The sequence below is a fragment of the Tenebrio molitor genome, chromosome 6 (assembly GCF_963966145.1).
Source record: "Tenebrio molitor chromosome 6, icTenMoli1.1, whole genome shotgun sequence".
Taxonomy (NCBI): domain Eukaryota; kingdom Metazoa; phylum Arthropoda; class Insecta; order Coleoptera; family Tenebrionidae; genus Tenebrio; species Tenebrio molitor.
Window position 1 is genome coordinate 15,474,988 of NC_091051.1, and position 18,686 is coordinate 15,493,673.

The 18,686-nt window shown below is 35.8% G+C and overlaps 1 protein-coding gene across 2 annotated transcripts in view; it reads right to left on the reverse strand.

The window, feature by feature from the left end:
• rk (rickets) overlaps window positions 1-18,686 on the reverse strand; it is a 162,118-nt gene that overhangs the window by 32,544 nt on the left and 110,888 nt on the right. For both annotated transcript variants that reach the window (XM_069052110.1, XM_069052111.1), the window contains exon 3: window positions 11,450-11,521. In XM_069052110.1, coding sequence (XP_068908211.1) covers window positions 11,450-11,521 — 72 coding nt within the window. The remainder of the gene's footprint in view (window positions 1-11,449; window positions 11,522-18,686) is intronic.

Consider the following 18,686-nt stretch of genomic DNA (forward strand, 5'->3'; position numbering starts at 1 on the left):
ATGACATTACGAATGAGTACAAAAGAACGTAGTTAGATAACTTGGAAAGATTAGGAACTTACAGAAATTATTTCTGCGTAAGACCATTTCCACTTTTGCTTTGTACCACTTAATTGAAAGACGAAAACCTTTAAAGGGAGAAGGGAGTAGTGGAGTTAATATAATTAAATATAATTATGTGTAAAGATGTACGTACTGCTGTTCTTATAAAATGTTATGTCAATTATCATTACTTTTTGGATTAATTTATTTTTCTCCGGGGGTTGAAAATTTTTGATTTTTTTCTCTTGTTACTGTTACTAATAATTTAAATTTATTTTTGAAATTTGTTTTACTAGAAAAATAATTAATTAAACATCATTGACATTGTTTTGGCATCATGGGAGGCCGTGATTTATTTTTTTAAAGTGAGACACACTGTTGCTGAATTTCCCGCGAGGTCTGAGTATTCTTCTATTGCAAACTAGTAAAATTGACAACAATGCACCGGACATTGATGCTGTTTATAACCTCAAACTCAGAAAAGCATAACCTAATTCAACAGCTTACTCCCATTAGTGCTTATTCACAATGGACATTAGCTTGACATAAGGCATAAGAAATTCATGATACATGTAGTGAATATACTATTAATTTTTACGTAACTTATGAGAAGTGACCTCAGTGAACATTATTGTTGTGTACAAAAAGGCATGAAGAATCATATTCGAGTTATATGGACACATAAATTATTTTCCAATTGCCCAAATTTACAAATTATTCTTAGGTATCTCTTATGTATTTCTTATGTCTTATGTCCATTGTGAATAAGCGCTTATGCAGCAATTTGAATGCATTTTATGTGGACATTAGGAACATATAATAGAAAAACAATTTATTTTCCGTTATAGGGATTATAAACTTGACAACAATTTGTGTTTTTAAACGGTAAACAAAAATCTATGAGAAATCTCGAAGGAAATCAAGTCTTGTGCGAGTCCAAGTTTTCAATCTTAATAAAAATTTACTATTTTATGCGGTGAACATGAACCTGTAAGATATATTTTGAGGAGGATTTGTTTTATTACAGAGGAAATAAGATTATTTACGATAGGGACATAACCTTACTTAATCAATAACTGGAGAATTTCTCATTTTAAACGAATTAATTCGGAACTCATTAATTATGTAGCGACAGTTAATCAATGGCATTTTAGACAACTTTTGAATGTCCTCAAAAATTCGAAACGCCATTAATTGATACAACCAACCGTTAAAATACATATACAGAGTGTTTTCGAAGTTGCGGCGTCCCTTGTAAGACGAGGTACTATACATTATTCTTAAGAATTTTAGCCTAAATCTTCTTAGTAAAATGTTTGTATTAACGGAGATAATTGATTGGATATTTTTATTTTTTTCTAAAATTTTGAGTCCGGTCCTGTTTATTTCTCCACTGTACTAGATTAATAACTGATGTGACCCAGGATGGTGTCTTTCTGGAAATCGGTCTGCGTACTCTCTGGACGCCGCAGCTGCATTCTGATAACGTGATAACATTGCCCATACATCAGCAACACATCTGTGAGCTCATTATTTTCGGCTATAATAAATATGGTAGTGGTATGATTATTATCGATGATATTATGAGTGAAATGTCCTGCTTCAATTTGATTTAAAGTAAAAATTAAACTTCACTTTTGGATGGCCGCGATAGTACGTCCGATGCCATTGAAAACGAAATACATTCCGCGCTTCGAGATTTGACGCAGATCGCGGCAAACTATGTAAGATCTTGTCCCATCAATGTCCCGAAAAGTGTATGATTGCTACGTAATGCTCATGATGAAAAGTGTCTGGCTACGAAGGTAAAATTTCCCTACAGGAAGAATTATAAATTATTACTGAAGGTAATGTCTGACAGGCGCTTGTGATGCGATGAATTCACCAATTTGACAATGAGAGAAATCGAAGATTTAGGCTCTGCTATCTTTGTTAAAGTTCAGGATACTAAAAATTATAAATCGCAATCATTCACCATTTTGGGAAAGTTTTACCTGGAAATTTGCAGAAAGTACATCGAATAATTTAGATAGATATTATAGAAACTTCAAATACCAATAACAAGGGAAGTAGAAATGACTAGTGTCTTAAAATTTGAAAACTGCAAATTTGAAGATTGTAAATTTAATGTAACTGCAGGAAAACAAAAATAAATAAGTGAGTTCATGTCCAATTTTTTTTTATGATCCGCTTGAAGATAAAATAGTAGGAGTGGTATACAGTGTGGAAACTTTAACTGGACTAAAATTCATAACTTGGACATAGGTGATATTTGTACAAAATCCTGAAACATAGGTCGATTTTTGTTTTTCTTTGCCCACATTTTGGCGTATTTAGTTTTTGCAAATCTGCTCCTGGAAGCTCGCAGCCACCCAACATTTTTTTCCAAATGGAAGGGTATGCCAAGTGATACCTCGTTTAAAAGCTCACTTCGCAAAGATTACAATGCACTATTTGTTTCCTGAATATTTTCCAAAGCTACGTGCTAAAAAATAAAAAAAATGTATGCACCAAATGTTCAAAATGGGCACAGTTTGTTTCTTGGCCAATTGCAGATCGATAGTAACATGCATCCCTTACGTTTTATAACATTTCCGGTGTGATTTGCCTAATTTCATTCCTAAAACCGAACAGTATTGAAGATCTTAGGCAACGTATTAGAGATGAAATTAGGCAAATCACACCGGAAATGTTACAAAACGCAAGGGATGCGTGTTACTACCGATTTGCAATTTGCCAAGAAAGAAACGGTGCCCATTTTGAGCATTTGTTGCATTAAATAGAATTCAATTTATAAAATTGGATTTATTTTTTTAGCACGTAGACTTTGAAAATATTCAGGAAATAAACAGTGCGTTGTATTCCTTGCTTTCAAACGAGGTGCCACTTGGCATACCCTTCCATTTGAAAAACAAAAGTTAGGGGTGGTTGCGAGCTTCCGAGAGCAGACATCCAAAAACTATATGCGCCAAAATGTGGGCAAGGAAAAACAAAAATCGACCTGTTTCGGGATTTTTCACAAAAACTGCCTATGTCCAAGTTATGAATTTTATTCCAGTTAAAGTTTCCACACTGTATATCATTCAGAGTAGAATGTCTTTTTGTGCTTCGCTCAGTTGCGACCTCGACTTCGTCTAGGTCTTTAATCTCTAGGCTCATCACAAAAAGACTCACTTCTACTCTTTATGATATAATAATATAAATGTTGTTTCACACACTGGTTTACAAATCTATGAGGGGCATGATGACCAACTCAATAGACCGGGACCAATGGCTTAAGGTGACTTCCGAATCACGAGATAGAATATAGTTTTTTTTTTTAAATTTCGTCCTGGGTCGGAATCTAACCCGCGACCCTTGCGTCTCTGAGCTCCCTTAGGCTATATTCTACCTATTTCTATATTTTATTCTTAAACTTGTTTGACACGATACTAAATTTTTGAGAAAATTTACTAGTAAATGAGAGAGGACCAATGAACGATCAGGATCTGACAAAGACAGACTATGATCCTGATCGTTCATTGGTCCTGTCGAGGGTCTCTCTCATTTTCTAACAAGTTTACTACGAAATTTAGCATCGTGTCAAACAAGCTTTACTATTATCTACGATCATCGAATAAAAGCAACAGTATTGATGTGAAAGCTCTACTCTACATTGTCATTTTATTCATGGACAAATTAAAAGAGAGCTCTTATTTGCCATGGATAAAATTGACAGGATTTTTTATCCATCGTGATTTGGACCAATCAAAATAAGAAATATTGTGATTTTTATTTTCCCACCATTCTCATGTTGGCAACAGTTTGCAGTAACTTCAGCAACATAATCAATTAAACAAATATAAGAACGTAGCCACGGTTTTATGTTTTTTTGAAGTGAAACTTTTTATGGGAGGGTCTTGAAATTCTGATCGGCAACCTTTTTGTGTGACGAAAAGTGGTGGGGGTAAACACTATTGGGTCGAGTGGGAGCAGTGTCTCTGTCTTTGTCACACTCACGGCATTTATCGTTAATGTCCTCTCTTTGATTTGGAGGCTTAAAAATGAACAATGAGTTACGCATTTCGATATTGTTTAGTGTTATCGTTGTTTATAATTTATTTTCTTCATTAAAATATACAATTTTGTTGTGAATATGCTATTTAAAAGTGATTGATGAATAATTACAATGTTTCCCTGTAATACAAAAGTTTCACTTCTATCGTGCGTCTTTACGACACATTCTGTTTTTTTTTTTTGTATCGTGCGTTCATATACCGGGTATCAACCACCAAACCTGGCCATAGGCACATTTAAAATTATCATATTTGGGAAAAGGAAGAACGATCACAGGGCAGTATTATGCTTAATTATTGGGCAGATTTGACGATGTATTGAAGGAAAAACGTCCCCACTTGGCGAAAAAGAAAGTACTGTTCCACCAAACCAATGCGCCGGCACACCGATCCCTCGTTGTCTCAGCGAAATTGGTGGAATTGGGCTGCGAATTGCTGCCACATCCACCGTATTCTCCAGATTTAGCCCCCGCGACTTCTTCCTGTTTCCAAACATGAAAAAAATGGCTTGGTGGAAAAAGATTCGCATCGGACGACCGAAACTGAAGCCTATTTCCTATTTTTGGAGGGCTTGAAAAAGTTAGAAAGTTATTGAGCCAAGTGTATCGAGCCAAAAAGTAGTTATGTTGAATAATAAATCGGTTTTTTTTAAATTTTTGCTTCTTGCCTAACACGGGTACTTATCAATCTTATCATACATCCCTCCATACCCTGATAGATTGCACGTTTTTTGACAGAAGGCAGACACAGAGACAAGTGTGGCGGGAATCTGCAAGGCTACAACGGTTTTCTAAATAACGTGAAACAATTGAGATGGAGAGTTTAGTGTTTTTCACTGCGTTATGTTTTGGAACTAGAATTTAAAAACGTGCAATCTATCAGCGCACGGACTATACCAGAAATCATGCAAAAACAATTTTTCATGTTAAATTCCTATGGCCAGGTTTGGTAGTTGACACTCGGTATATTTAATATAATAATAACAATTGAACACCGAATGTTATATTTAAGTTTTGGTCCTGTAATTGGAATTTTCTGTTGGAATCAATAAATTATTACTAAAAAGGGGGCACGTTTCTGAATATTTTTTGCTATACGTCCACTTTGTACGTACATGACATCCACATCGCTGTTTGTTTATACGACATTACGGATTACAGACAATGCTGAAATCAAGGAATGAAGCTGTGTTATTATTACCACTTCAGTAAACTCAAGTGAGATTGAAATAAAGTTATATTGCATTTATGTGCAGCTTCTAATGGTTATTTTGAAAGTTCTTGTCTCTGTTACTGGTCTGTCTATAAAGAAATGTTGAGGAATAACAATTAATTTCTTTAAAATATGGAAATGAGCAAATCTCGGTTAAAAACAGTGTCAGTTAAAACAATAGTTAAAAACGGAGACACAGACCTGACCTGACCTGACAGTTAGCTAGTAGTTAAAGTTCATTTAATTAAAGTCCGATGGATGGATGGATGGATTAATAAGCAGAACAACTGTGATATTGCTATCTCTTTTCAACATAATGTAAAACAAGCTATCGAACTCTTGTACGTATTGTATTAAGCCCGTCCCACTGTGCATCTCGCTTTGGCATGTGCGATTAGAACAAGACGCGAGTTGTACGTTTATTACATTAGCGACATCAAATTTTTAGGTTAGGTTTTAATTGAATTTGCAGAAAAACCAAGAAAGCACGAAAGAACACAACTCAAAATTTCAAAAAATTTAAATTTGTAATGACTGCTGTCAAATGCGGAAAACAAACGCAGGTCATGTCGACTTCTTGATTCGGGCTAAGCCCATCGGACTATAATTAAAAAATGGACTGTAATTGAGTTTTTTGTTCGATACTGTCAGAATTTGAGAATTTTTTCCAATGGGGACGGATTTTGATAAATGTCACAACTTGTCAAAATGAAACGTCAAGCTAATTTTAAAGATTTTAAGAGATTTGAAGCCTTCAAGGGGCCCGTCGAACAAAAAAATGTTGTATTCAACTCGTTCGTGTGTAAATTCGGCTTTTTTGACACTCGTAGTTTCACTCGCGTTTTAAACTGGCCCACTCATGCCAAAAAAGCCTAATTTACACAGGTACTCGTTAAATAAACTACCGAGTGACTATAAATGATTGAAAGAAAATAGTGGATTGGCAACACTGATGCAGTTGGTGGTGCAAGTCTTGTCGTGCATTATCTGTCAGTCATTTCTATTTAGGTTAGGTTAAGTGACGAAGTACATTGTCGATTTAGATTTTTTTGACGTTTGTTTCAATTTTAAAAATTACGTGTGTCATGCCAACGATGTCGCCAACTAAAGATTTCAAATGTGTTACCAACATAACAAAATAATTTTCAATCATTTATAGTCACTCGGTATATACTACTGGGTGATTTTAAATGATTGTGATTTTTTTTCTTAAGTTGGGAACATTTTTCATAAATTATTTTGGCAAACTTGATACCTTAATCAACACATTGGCGTACGTACGTCATTTTGACATTTTATGTATTAATAAATTGTGTCAAATAGGCGAGGACGACTATGTTTATGTCAACTATCACATTAAAAAGCAGAATAACCAACAATAATATTACCAACCTATGAAAAAATGTCACATTCATTTAAAATCACCCGGTATTTGCTCATCTTGATTTTTAAAGAAATGGTGCACCGCATTTACGAGGTGAAATTAAAAAAAACACCCAATACTTCCAATAAGTAACCTTACATCAACTAACCGACTTTTCGCTTTATTTGTTAGTACGATGCAATGTAAAGAAATACTTGTAAGGAAAATTGTACGTCTGTTTATAGCGAGGAATACGGTTGGCGTCAGTGTTTTTAGTCCTCGGTACGCAGGATAACGCAGAAAGTCTCAATCTTGTTTGAGTAAGAATATTTTCTTGGTGACAGACCCCGAATTTGGTTGGTTTTCTGACACCGGGAGCCATCGTCGGTCATGATTAGCCTCGGTGTTTGTCGTTTGCCGCGAGCAATCCTTCTTCCGGGGAGATATTGCAAAGCAACCGATTCCGCCACTTTAAATTAATATTTATGAGAGTTGCGCAAGCTTTTTACTCCCCGGCCCATCCGGCATGATTTAGTGTAGATTCCCGAGCGGTTTTATTGTCAACATATTACAGGAGGATGATATTTATTGGTAGCGCGTCCTCAACGTGTTCAAGTTGTAATACATGTCGGGCGTACGGAGGGAGTCATACGGCGAGCGCACAGCCCGTCGACGTGCATTGTCCTTACACGACCTCCCCATGAATTTATGATTTTATCTTTTGCTGGTTTATTTACAGTTTATTACGATTTCCGCGTTGTAAACGTGATCCACAACGTAATCAGGAATTATTGCGGCGTAATGAATCGAGCGCCAGACAACCGGAAGATCTCCAAGTTTCGTAGTTTTCTCATAACGCGAGCACTGATCATGGAAACGACACAACGCGCTTATATACACAAAAATAAGCCAAGGACAATAACAAAGCTGTAACTCCTATTTTACGGCGGTATTACATCGACGCTCTGAAAGGCAGCACTGGCCGTTCGCCGCGGCGCTCCACCCCGACACGCCAAATTGGACAAATAAATTGAAAAAATACATTTTTACCACGACGTACGCCACAACATTATGCCGAAGAGAGGACTCGCTGTGACCGACCAACTACCACTTGTGCGCATCGTTTCTACCAGCTAGACGGCGTAACTTCCTTCCGCTGAATTTCTAAACGACCGAGACAGTTTCAAAGGAGTTGTAACCATTTCAGTTGTTGCATAAAAGAGATCTGGTGCAACAATGAAAATTATCAACGACCGAGAGGAATCGGGAAGTGGGTTTTTGAAAAGTTGGAAATTCAATTTCTCCACGCAAATGGGAGTTTGTGTTCTGTTGTTTGAATTTTAAATATTTAAATGCGTATTTAAGGTGCTTTGTTTGCAGACTGCATTCAAATGATCTGGTCGAATTAAAATGCTCGAGCAGTAGCAGAATTAGCTTGTTTACTGCCGACATGATTATCAAAAAGTTTATTTTTGCTATTAATTTTTTTTACGTAAACGATGAAAATATCATTGAATTTCATTACTAGCGAGATGCCATCCGTTAAAATGAGAACTGATACAACAAAAAGTCCATTTGTTCGATACCTCCCTAGAAAGTGAGCCTGTTACATAGTTACCAGTGGGTGAAAGTTTCTCTTTCGTTCACTTCACTTTCGCTAATCGTTTTCGCTCACTGTCTTTCGATCATTGGTTTTCATTCACTTGTAAATTTTTCCAATTCTTTCCGATAATGTAATTTTGATTTTTAGACAATATTTAGTACCTCGCGGCACTTGCCTCTTCCAGGACATCATCAGGAACATATCCTCTTTATCATCCATTTCCACAATTTCCACACCATGCACACAACCACTTTATTGACGTCACAGAACTGTGTATTTTGTATTTTTTTTCATAGCATCAAAACGGTCCAAAAATCTGATTTTTTATTTAAAATTTTGAATACAAAGTTACAGACTCACTTTCTAATGAAGTATCGAACAAAACCAAATACAACATTCGAGAGTAAGGTCACTTTCGTTCACTTGAATTGCATCGTCCACGGAGCGGAACGAAAACTTTGCCATCCTCACTGTTACTTTAAATAACTATTTCTTCCAATTAAATTAAGCAATTTATATTACTAAATCTTCAAAACAATTAATTAGGTAATTAAATTATTAAAATAACTTATTTTAATTGCTAGAATATAAAATGTGTTTACCTCTCTGTAGGAGCATAATAACTGTCAAGGAAAAAATGGTTGAGAAGTAAATAAGTACAGAAAGAAGTAGCGAAAGATTCTTAATGAAGTGATTTATAAAACAATCCTATAGTATGTTAAAATTCAAACTCCTGATGTCGTAATGAATTAATTTAGTTAATTAAAAATCACTGAATCGAAATAATTAAAATCTTTAATTATTTGCTGGAATGTGGAACTTAACGACGTAAATTTAAAAAATATTGAGGCAAAAATCAGAACATTGGAACACAGGATTAACTAATAGTAAAATTAAATGATATTCAATGATAAAAAACATGACAATAAAATGATGTTATCTGTATTATTGAGTTCAACACAATTAATGAATTAAATTATGTAATAGAATAAAATACTAGAATATGAAAGTGTTTATTTTTCTGCAGGAAAAGACTACTGAAGAATAAATAAAGAAATAACTAGAGAAAAATTTTAAAAGAGGTCGGACAAAATTTATCAAAGTGATGATAAAAGCATGATTTTTTTTTTATAATAATCTGAAACTGAAGATCAGCATAATTTATCTTAATAAACTAATTATATTAATTAAAAATAGTTGCTTGAAATAATTAAATAAATAATTAGAATCCATAACTATACAGGGTATTTCACGAGTGATAATGAGCCCGACGGAATTCAATCCACAATGCATTTGCAGAAAAAATCTGGATATTTTAATTTCAATGTCCAGCTTTTTTTCAGAAATGTATTGTGGGTTGCATTTTCAATTCCGTTGGGCTCATTATCACTCGTGAAATACCCTGTACATATTTTTATAGCCGGACAAAAATTTCAAAATTGTGTTTGTCGAACAAATTTACAGCAGATTTATGAAGCAATTAATTACTGCTGATTTAATCATAATACCACCTCTAGTTATTAAATGTTTGCAAATTTTCTCATAGACATGCAAATCTCCATTTTCGGCAATTCATTAATTAATGTAGGGCTTCTCCAAACTTGTGGGTGTCAGCTTTAATCAAAGCTCAGTTAGTGAGGACACTGATACCCTTCTGCTAAGCAAACTAATTAAAATATGTAATGGATCAGACAAAAACACATTTTTATTATTATCTAATCAAAAGATATAAACCGGCGGCCCTTACACTTGCTACTTAACAATTGTATATTTACTTTGCCACTCAAATTGTTAAAGCAGATTGTAATGGACTCGAAAGTACGAGCTCGAAGATGTTTGCTCAAGTTTTATATTTGTTTGATCTATTCGCATCGTAATACACAACAGGTGTTCTAAACGATCTGCCAGTATCAATAGTAACGTGAAACTTTTATAGGTGTATCTTCAGTCGAAGCGATAAAAATCACGCAGTTCCTGCGTTAACGGGTTCAATTTTTTATAATTTAAGCGGCGTCCGAGTAATAATTGTCTGATCAATCTTGATACAATCCGGATTCCTCTAATCCCCACCTGTTGATTCTCGACAAAATTTTTATTGCCTCCTCTTTGCACCTCGTTCTCGTCAGGTAAAATAACGAATTTTCGGGATAACATCCGCATTTCCAGGTAGGAAATTACCGGATTTTTCACGGTCACATGACAGTTCGTCTGAAATTTCACACTGCCATTAAAAAGCACGCTTTCCAGAGAACAGTGTTAAAATTCGATCGTTACTCAGTGTAAAATAATCCCGGTGCGCGGAAATTGCCACAACATTAACTTTTTGGAAAAGTGAGATTAGAGGGCGCAAAATTTAGAGGTGATGCAAATGGAAGCGGACTTGTTTTTGCTAGATTTATTTAATTGCCGTCCTTCATACTCCCCTGATTCCGGGTCTGATTTAATTTGCAAGTGAATACAATTAAAGGACCTGATAATGAATCGCCGGGAACGGAGAGTGAACCCGAAGCTGTCGTCCTCGCGATAAATGAAAAATCTGGCTTTTACCTAACCGACATAAATTCGCTTTTATTGTTATTACAAGCAAACAAATGAAAAGTCCGAGAATACACACGAGAAGCGAATGTATTCTGGAAGGAAACGATATTATTTACAGCCACTTAGAAAAATTTGTTCGGTTTTTCCCCTTTACGATGAAAATAAAAGTTGAAGTCCCTCCCGAGATAACTCGAAATTATACGCAAAGGAAACCGGAGGCCCACGTCCGCCTATTGATATTTTTTTTTGGCGGCGGTTCCGCGTAATGAAAAGGAAATAATCCGCAAAAAAGGATAACAGTAACACGTGTCCGCTGCACATGACGCCAAAGCTGGGCGAGCTTTGCCGGCCCCGCCCACTTATTCCTGCGGACAAACGGCAGTCTGGTTCTTGTGCGGATTGTGCATAAATCAAAGGTTCATACAGAAGCCACTTTGCGCGGCTTATCACAATAAATAAGCAGTCTATTGGATCATATAAACGAAATGGCTTCCAGCCAGGCGCATCTAGATGGCTCCCGTGCACGTTGAAGGGGTTAAAAACGAATCCTTATCGTGTAGCGAACACGTAAATGGGACACAGGACGTCCCAGATTTACGCCGGGACTTTGCCCTGCAAATAATGCAAAATACTTACAGTCTTTTTAGGTGGACGTTCTTCGTGAACGATTTGGGGTGGATGAATTCCAGTTTGTTTTCCGAGAGGGTCCTGAAAAAGAAAAACTCAGCTGAAACGGAGCAAATATTCACCCTTTATCTAATAACGCGGTGAAAAATTAATGTTTTCATTGGGAAAAAAAAGAGGTGTTGACGGTTTTATAAATGCGTCTAAATTTGAACGTGCCGAAATCTGTAGTGGTGCCGAATGATAAATCGGTTTGGTATAACCCGCCGATCAATTTCAGTTCGGAGAGCTCGTAAACATTTTATTTTTATTGAGTATTTACTTATCGTGCGATTAAGTCGTATCGACTGATACAAGTGCTTTGGGGCGACGGAATTGCTTATTTACCTAGTCGCGAAATAAACCGAAAGGAACTAGTCGAAACTTCAACACCGAAATCAACGATACATGGCACATCCGGTACCATAAAATTGTTAAAATATGACCGCCGATGCAAATTCGTTGCCTCATTTTATACGACGGCCATAAGACGTAACAACTCAACTGTGTACTGAAAAATTCCTGCATAACTTAACACAACAACGTTTTTTTACATTTTCCAGCTCGACTTGCAGATGCTAATTTAAGCAAACTGATGTAACCTGGATCATAATAAATCTGTCGTTTTATACCGGCCTGATTCAAAACAACCATGAAATTGTCCGATTTATGTCCAATTGAAAATCTTTGGAGCAGGTTTGACAACGTGTTAGACACGACCTGACGTTCACAATTTAATTAATGGTAATTCTGGAGAGTTTTTACGATCGCACAAGGATTAAGAGCTGGATTACAACGATTTTCGTAAAAAGATGTTGTGACTGGTTTGATAAATTTTGTAAACAGAGTGTTTACCGAAACTGGCACAGTCGAGGCCTCTTCTAATCCTTGTTAATTTATGAGTTGTCGAGGAAGCTCTTAAGAATAACAATTTTTAACGTAATTCTATTCGCGGGATAAATAATAATTCGGTCTAGTTTCAGGAAGAAAAATAGGAGAGACCGAGAATAAATAGGTGGAAGCGGTCATGGAAGGAATTCGTTTGACGACAATAAATTACGCGGAGTGAATTAATTAATTCGAGACTAATAGAAAACGGAAATGAGAATGGAAATAGGGGAGGAATTCGTTACGGTAAAAATGAAATTACGCAGAATTAAAATAATTTGTTGGCGTCGTGTCATAAATTAGAGATGAAATATTCAGTGGAACACCTCTTGTAGGAGGAACAGTTTTCCTTCATCATGAGAATAAACAGGTTATTCCGGAGCATCAAATCCGGAGGTGGAGACCGGAATCGTCCATCTGGGAGCAACCGCCTTATGCAAGAAAAAGTATATGCGGGATCGTCACGACCCTAAAGACCTTTAACTCCGGGGTGGTTTCGGCGAGGCCTAGTGGTGCAGATACATCTTTAATTTGAGCGCGTGCGAGGTCGTTTAAGCGGGTGGTAAATGGGCAAAATTTGCGATAATTTCGGCGCAGATTTATTAAATCTAGCGTAAAGGATTCGCGAGGAACCTGGACAAGAGAGTCGGGAGCGACAGCGGGTCGGTCTGCTAATTCGATGCGGGAATCGGGAAGCAAATTCGGTTCATATATCCCTTCTACGTCGTGACTTCCCCTAGTTACGATTTTATTGTGTTTCCGACGATTTTCAGATAAGGAAGGAATCGGTAAATGGCCCAAAAATATCCGTCCCCGAACGAAAAACAGAATAAAGCGAGACAATCTTGGGAGAGGTATAAAAACGTCGGACGAAAAAAGCGTCTTCGGACATTCTCCGGGCTTTGTTTTTAATTAAAAGCGAAAGCTTTCAGTTCCGGAAATATTTCTAATTATTCTCGGGGGCCGGGATTTTTGTAATAATGTCGTGTGCGAGGCCAGAAAATGCAAATGAGCCGATTTGTACAGTAGGTGTCTACGCGCCAGCGACTTTCTGCAGATAAAATTGCACTAAGCCGTAACGTAGCTCGATTTTATGCAAAATTTACGGCCGCTTCTAATCTCGTCTGAATTGCATGCACACCTCGCATAACTTCATTTTGCAAGAGGGCCGCCTCGGATTTAATTAACTTCCCCGAGCATGTACACTTTCAGATGCTTTATCTCTTCGGTATTTTTGCCGGGGACCAACAAAAAACCGATCTGCCGTCTAGACCAATTCACTTATTTCAGGTCTGCAGATAAACACGAACACTTGACGCTTTTTTCAATTAATGACCGCAATCAGTCCTGGATCCTGTTGCGCAGCGTTCGAGCCAATTTTCGGCCAGCGTTCGTTATCATTTTTCTCTCGTCCTGATTTATCGCGTTTCGATGCAGTGACGGCTGCAAAAAGTGCACTGGTCGAAGGTGATTTTCAAAAGAGCGTTCATTGTTCGCTGATTTGAAAGCGAAATGAATTCGGGAGTTGGGAAACAATTTCGCTCGCCTATAATTGACAAAGAGTAACTTCATTGTTTCGGAACCATATTTATTACTTAGGCAAATGAAATGTAAATTTAAACTGACATTTGTGTCTCTAGCTACCTTCTATTTCGTTCACGATTTGGAAATAGCTCCATAGAATTATTTTCAACTTTGGTACTCGAGGATTTCCTTCGGCGGTTTAGATTTAGAAATTCGTTTTCTTAGTATCTGGTTATGTTTTTTTAGGCTTTCATATTTTGCCTTTTTACCACGACTTTATAAGTACATAATTTCAAATGTACCTACTATACATGGTATTTCACAAGTGATAATGAGCCTGGCGGAATCAAAAATGCAACCCACAATACATTCCCAAAGTTAACGTGGCTATTTTAAATATCGTATTGTTTTCAAATGAAATTATGAATCCATGATGACTTTGCTTTCAATAATTTTATTTGTCACAATTGACATTTACGAAGAAGTTAAAATACGACGATTATGTACTATTCCGGACACGGAATCTTGGCCAACATTTTTTTGACATTTCTAAAAAAAATTATGTAAACCAATCATTAGCGTCATTAATAAATGACTATTATTGAAAATCACTTCGAAGTTTTTATTCTGACATCAAAAAAGCAAGGAAATGGCATTATCGAGTCAAAAGTTGGGTTATATTCAATAAGGGCCAGTCCACACATATTTGTCAGTTAAATGTCAGTTAAATGTCAGTTATGACCAAGATTCCGTGTCCGTAATAGTACGTATTCGATGTTGAGAAAACAGACATGATTCTGATTTATGAATGTAACAAAAATAATTTTGCCGTTGCGCGTTTATGCAGACAATAAACATTTTCCCAAAAACTCTTTGTTTTTTCACAATTTTATTTAATAAAGCGTTTGTGTCAAAATTTACCAAACTGCACAGGTAACTATGTTTTATGTTTTTTAAATCAAAAAGCAAATGTATTGTGGGTTACATTTTCAATTCCGTCGGGCTCATTATCACTCGTGAAATACCCTGTATACCGGGTGTCCCCGCGAAAAATTTCAATGGATTTTTGTGTGGTGTCTTTAAAATGACAAATTTGAAATGTTAGGTCCAACGTAAAGGGAATGTAACTTAGTATAGCTGTCACGCCATTATTCCACCCCAACTACCTCTACTTCAAAATTAGTTTACATCCTACATTTTTAATGACGAATTATGAAACAAAACACCTTTTTGGTATGTCTTTGTAAAAAGTGATATGTTATAAACGTAAGTTTTTGAAATTTTTTGAATTTTAGAAAATGGAATATTTTTGTCGATTAGAAAAATCAAGTTTGTGTGTTTTAACAACAAAAAATGTTTATTATTGTTTAAATAATAAACAGTGACCATGTTATTTTATTAAAATTGGGACATTTTTTTACAAACTATGGATGTTTAAAAATTTCGGCTGCGTGCATTGAGCTGTACCTACCATACTTCTTAACGCGCGCCCTTTAACTAATAGGAAACCATCCCCCGAACACAGTAGATTTACTCATTCAGTAGGGACAGCTAGGGTCGGCACCTTTGAAGTTTCGTCAGCCAGATTTTTTAATAACATGGCGGTATTGGCGGTCCTTGCTAGAAAATGCCATAGATGGCAACACCATCGTTCGCGGCAATTTCATTCATTGCACTCAGCCAGACTTGAGTTCTGAGAGAAAAAGCCATATGCATTGAGTTGGTGAACGACAAAGATGGACAATTGGAAAGATGCAAAAGTGCGCTACGGAGATTTTTCTATTTCTATGCGTCCGTTTTCACCATCGGTTCTACATGGTTGGTTTGCGGCAAATAGAAAGGAACTTAAGAAACGGAAAGAAATTTTCTTTCTATCAAGATACATGGTTCCAGTACTGATGGTGTTTTTTTTTTTTTTAATTTGGCGTCGAAGTTGTTGGAGAGGCGGTTGAGTCCGCACCACTCATGTAAAGGCGTAAGATTTAAACAGCTGATCCGTGATCCGTATAGCGCATTCACAATCGACTAACTTCGACGCCAAATTTTAAAAAACACCCGTTGTAATGTAGAAATCAGGGCGTGAAGGCGCCAAAAACAGCAGCGCCACGCTACGAGCATCTTGTAAAGGACCGCCGCTGCGAAGACATGCGTATTCGAATTTGGCGATAACCGAAACAGCTCCGTGTCCCTACTGAATGAGTAAATCTACTGTGCCCCGAAAATCACGTGAAGATCACGCCGGTTTATTAGTCCATTGCGTCGCTGCGCCGACTATACTATAGAGTTACGTCCCCCTATTCACATCCTAAGATTTCAAATTCGTAAGGTTACAGATTCAAGAAATAAATCCACCCCAATTTTTAGTTCGGACACTCGGTATATCAAATAATAATAATTAAAAATAATAGGGGGGGACTTATTTTTGTATTTTATTTATTAACCGTAAAAGCAATTTCTTGGTTTTCTATGGTAGACTTGTCGTAGTGTCAGTTTTCACAGTACATTTTTTAAATTTTTTTCTCAAAAATGTGAGTAATCATTGTCTTTATTTGTCAATTTTTGTGGCGTGCTTGGGTGAGACAAGATTTTCCTTGGATATGTTTCTTTAGCAGACTTTTCCTGTTTCTTCCAAAAATATTTTACCATTGGATAAAAATTATTTTCTATTTTCCCCAAATAAATTGCCACTTCTTCACCAGCATCATTTTATTCCATTACTAAAATGTTCCTTCTGATAGTTCGCGAAAGAAAATTTACTTGAGGACTTTCCACCGAGTTTAACAGATAATTTAATTCTTTCTTATGGAATACTATTTTTTAGGGTAGTTTTTGATTTTTATTGGTTTTTTGTTTTTCACAGTAGTTCCCTTTAACATTAATTCACCGTTTAGATTGGTTTAGAACGATCACAAAGTCCTTACAAACCTTTCAAAAATCATAGGCGGTTTGAAATTTTCGACTCGTAAATAGGACATTAAGATAATTTTTCAAATTATGTCTTATTTTTCAATTTTCAATATAATCTCTTCTGACATCGACACAGCGTTTAAAACAATCACAAAAAATAATAATACATAATCAAAAGATTCACGATCTCCTAGCTCTTTTTCAAATCCTTAAATACAAGGTGGTCAAGAAGGACTGTTTCAGTTGGTAAATGAAGCATTAATGTCAATGTACGGTCGGTGGACAAATAAAACTGGGACACTTAAAATTTAATCTGTGTACTTCAGACCATTGAATTGTCAATATATTTGTCAGTGTCTATACAATATGTCATACCAAAGTTAACCTATTTGTGATAAAGCCGTAATTAAACGATGCAAATTTGTAAATTTTGACTTATGTGATTGTCATTTTTGTCCCAGTTTTATTTGTCCATCGACTGTACATAACAATTTCAAATTATTCTTGTCAAAAATATGGCACCTTCAGTTTTTGATAAATATAGAATCGTCTTACTTGCTTCTGAAGGGTTGTCTATGGGGCAAATTGTCGAAGTAATGGGTATAGCAAAAAGTGTTGTTACGTATGTGGTTAACAAGTGTCGAAGAACGGGTTTAGTAAAATTTTTGACAACAGTAAAAAAATACTAAAGCTTGCTTTACAATTGAACATCATTAATGTCACATTGACGACCAAAATATTTTGCCCGCGATAGTATAACTGGAGTAACTTACGGTTGTTGACAGCTTTACACTGACAGCCGCATCATTGACAAGTAATTTATGACAGTTCAAATTAAATTAAAACAGCTGGTGAATCTGTTCGGGAGCAAAAAAGAAGACTATTTATGTTTAGAGAATTTCCCTTTTATTTAATTTTTAGATAATTGTTCTGTATAGGGAAATTTTTTAATAAAAAATTGTCAGTGTCAAAATTAGGTAAAAAACCACACTGTACCACTCTAAAATGTGGGCGTATGAACCAGCTGTATAACAATTTTACACCAAATCATAGTTGAGGTTATGTTCAATTCACTTCCCGTACCTTTCTTGCGTGAATTCATTTTCAAAACAAATTTAATGAGAAATCAGGAAAAATCTTTTCCAAACTGAAATAATCTCTCATCTCTTGTCAGGGCGCAGGCTCAGTTACATTAAAAAAATGTTGACACTCAGTGTAACTAATCGTATTATCATGAAAACCACTGTTTGGCTCATACCAACATGACGACGGTTTGACAATTAATTGTTTATTAAAAAATTTCAATTATATTTCAAGTTTAATTTTGTTTACCGTTAATTTTTACTCCCATAACCTATCATTTTGTTGCTGTTAATGTTACGTCAGATATCTGTCAAATAAACCAAGACAACATATGTACTGCAAATAGCCGAATAAAAAAATGTTCTTAATTGTATGTATTGCCACAGTCCTTCTTGATCACTAGGACCCAGCTTAAGTTTGTATGATGGATGATTTGATTTTATTAAGCTCTAGTTCCCACATAGCATGCTTGGAGACTTGATAATTGGGGCATCAAAATCCCTCCCTTAACGTTTCCGGTTTATAGCTTCACACGGCAGAAACACGAGCTTTGCGTAATAATTGCCATTCGTTATAAAATTATTCGGATATAATCAATTACCAATTTCTCGGCAATCCCAAAATATATCAATTTTTAAACATTTGAAGTAACTCAGAAAAAATGATTTTTTTTTTGACGATATGTATTTAGATCTATCTAAAGATTTTTTATTTCCTTTCTTCTCCAGCCTTTTTTAGTCTGCAATTTTTTGATTATTTGTCTAAAACTCTATTCGTTTTTATTTAATTTTAATTCACGACACATTTT